This window comes from Montipora capricornis, chromosome 8, assembly GCF_036669925.1.
Source record: "Montipora capricornis isolate CH-2021 chromosome 8, ASM3666992v2, whole genome shotgun sequence".
In the NCBI taxonomy this organism is placed as follows: domain Eukaryota; kingdom Metazoa; phylum Cnidaria; class Anthozoa; order Scleractinia; family Acroporidae; genus Montipora; species Montipora capricornis.
Window position 1 is genome coordinate 39010021 of NC_090890.1, and position 2500 is coordinate 39012520.

The 2500-nt window shown below is 40.1% G+C and overlaps 2 protein-coding genes across 2 annotated transcripts in view; one reads left to right on the plus strand and one right to left on the minus strand.

The window, feature by feature from the left end:
* The window catches only part of LOC138060654 (uncharacterized), a 12042-nt gene extending 11188 nt beyond the window's left edge, over positions 1-854 (minus strand). Inside the window, exon 1 of the mRNA XM_068906488.1 lies at positions 751-854. The gene's annotated coding sequence lies outside the window, so the exon portion shown is untranslated. The remainder of the gene's footprint in view (positions 1-750) is intronic.
* Positions 855-2290: 1436 nt separating this feature from the next.
* LOC138013999 (histamine H2 receptor-like) overlaps positions 2291-2500 on the plus strand; it is a 5531-nt gene continuing 5321 nt past the window's right edge. Inside the window, exon 1 of the mRNA XM_068861031.1 lies at positions 2291-2345. Within this exon, the coding sequence (XP_068717132.1) occupies positions 2291-2345 (55 nt within the window). The remainder of the gene's footprint in view (positions 2346-2500) is intronic.

Sequence of the window (2500 nt, forward strand, 5' to 3'; positions counted from 1 at the left end):
TGTATTTTACCTATTGTAGGTTGCACCACCCCCCTTCCCACTCCCCCTCCCCCCCCCCCCCCCCCCCCCCCCCAAAAAAAGGACTGAAAACACCTATATCTTCCCTCAAGCTCTGTCCTACGTATTTCAACACACCTTCTTATCCCTCGGCTCCTGTATTCACATACTTATCCATTCAGTGTCAATATTACAACATAGTAAGGAAACGAAGAACTGTAATATGGACTTAACCGACGATAATCGAACTCGGATCCTCCAGATCTATAATCCTGTGACTTCACCAGTACATTACAACGACGAACACGTTCAACACAAAACAGTTATTTTGCGTATTATTTATTTTCTAAGTCAATTGATATCCACGTACAATAACCAAAAGTAATCCTCACCTGATCTTAATTTTTCTCTAGGCTTAAATAGAGGCTGCAAAAAAATGGTGTTTAATTCATCTGACCGCGTATTCAACATAGGAAAAATGAGGATCACCAATTATATTTAACCTAGGTAAAAACGTATGCAACCTGAGAACGGATTTTACCGGCAACATCTACATACATATGGGTTTAGCAATGTAAGAATCAAAAGCGAGTTCACACTTTGTGTGGGATCGGAGTTACATGTGAAAAAACTGCCTTTTTCCGCATGTGTATGTTTTCAAGTCTGAAAAAATCTACACGTTCGCAATGTTTTGTGGCTAAATGGAGGCAACCTCCAAAAATACTCTGGAATTTCATAAAACGTGTCACTGACCTTTAATTTTAACGTAGAATGAGAAATCCTTTTGGTCCACAACTTCTTGAAGAGTATTTTCGTCCGTCAAGCTATGCCGGCGCTTCTTCGAACACTTGTCGAGCAGCTTGCTACTTATTTAATGAACAATAAATAATTTCCGTTGATTTGACATTTCCTTTGATTTGATTGACGTTTGATTATATAATACTTCAAACAGACTCGTAGTAATTTCGGAGAACACACTTCTGTCTCGCTGAACTGTTTCACGTCTCTTGATTTGCTGACCTGGGCCCGGTTGTTCAAAAGCCGATTAACGCTAATCCCAGATTAAAAATTTACCAAGGAGTTTATTTCTCTACTTCCAAATGCCGATCAACGCCGATATTCGGCGGAACTTTACATGAGAAGAAGTCAATCTTGAGAAACAAAAATAAGCAAAAGAAACTTTCACCAAAAAGTGGAAAACGTGAAACAAAGTTTACGCTAATCCTGGATTAAGTTAATCGGCTTTCGAACAACCGGGCCCTTATTTTTAGAGCCATTTTGCTGTTCCTTTGCTAAACTGGTTTGACCAATTTTTCTGTATAACTTACTTAAAACAGTCTGAGTGGATATCGACAAAGAAGTGAGTGTTCCTTGGTGTATTTTAGACAGTAGTTTCTGTATTGTGTCTAGGTATTGATCGCTTATATCATAGCTCTCAATAGCCCACTTTCGATATATTAAAATTCAGCATGAGGAGCTTAAGCCGACTCAGGAATTCTCGGCTGGACGTCTCCTAACGGTGTAGATATCCGTCAACAAAGGCTAAAAACATAACACAAAAGGTGTTTTGTATTCAGAAAAGTGTTAAAGCGTTATTCAGGATCGATCAGATTGTACTGTGAACTTACGTTAAGCGAAAAAAGTAATTATTTTTTATTGAATGACCATATTTAGGGGCGAGATGAATTTTGTGGGGAACACAATTCTATTTCAGTTCGTTTGCGCGCATCGACAGTGGCGGTTAGTGCTGGGACACGGAACCACTTTTCGTTCTATAGGATTCATGGATTAACTCTCTCACCCGTACAGCCTGGCTTTCAAATAAACTGGTTGGTCGAAATTTTAGCCAATGTGTCGAAGGAAAGTTTTTTCAGCTCTTTTGAAGCGAGATTTGACGCCTTCAAGTCGGTAATTTTTTGCGGGAAAATGGTGAGCACGTTCCAAAATTCTGCGGTCTAATCTGCAGATCGCGGGTCGCAGGTCACAGGTTGCAGGTCATTGTTTCACCAATACAGAAAGTATCCTGAACATTCTTAAAAGCTAACCTTAGGCCTAAAAACGTTTGTTTAGGCCTAATTAGGCCTAAGGTTAGCTTTTAAGAATTTTTGGGACACTTTCTGTATTGGTGAAACAATGACCTGCGACCTGCAGATTAGACCCGCCGTCCGAAATTCTGGTAAAAACGTGGACGAAGCTTACGGAATAACTTTGGTTGACCTCTTTGGGGGGATTAATTGAGCAGTCGTCGTCTGAATGTCATGGATTTCTGTATTCAGATGTTTTCAAGCGAGTTATGGAGGCAGTAAACAATGTTGATGTCGGTGAATTCGGTGCTGGAAGCCTTCCCGGTATACAGGCTCACGCTCAAACGTTGAGGTAAAATAATTGCTGTTAGGTTCAATTTCATGATATCAGGATATCATGATAGCAGGAAAACGATAAGTATGTGATTAATATTGTATGTGCCTGCCTGTGACATGCTGGGAAATCGATTAACCCGGAA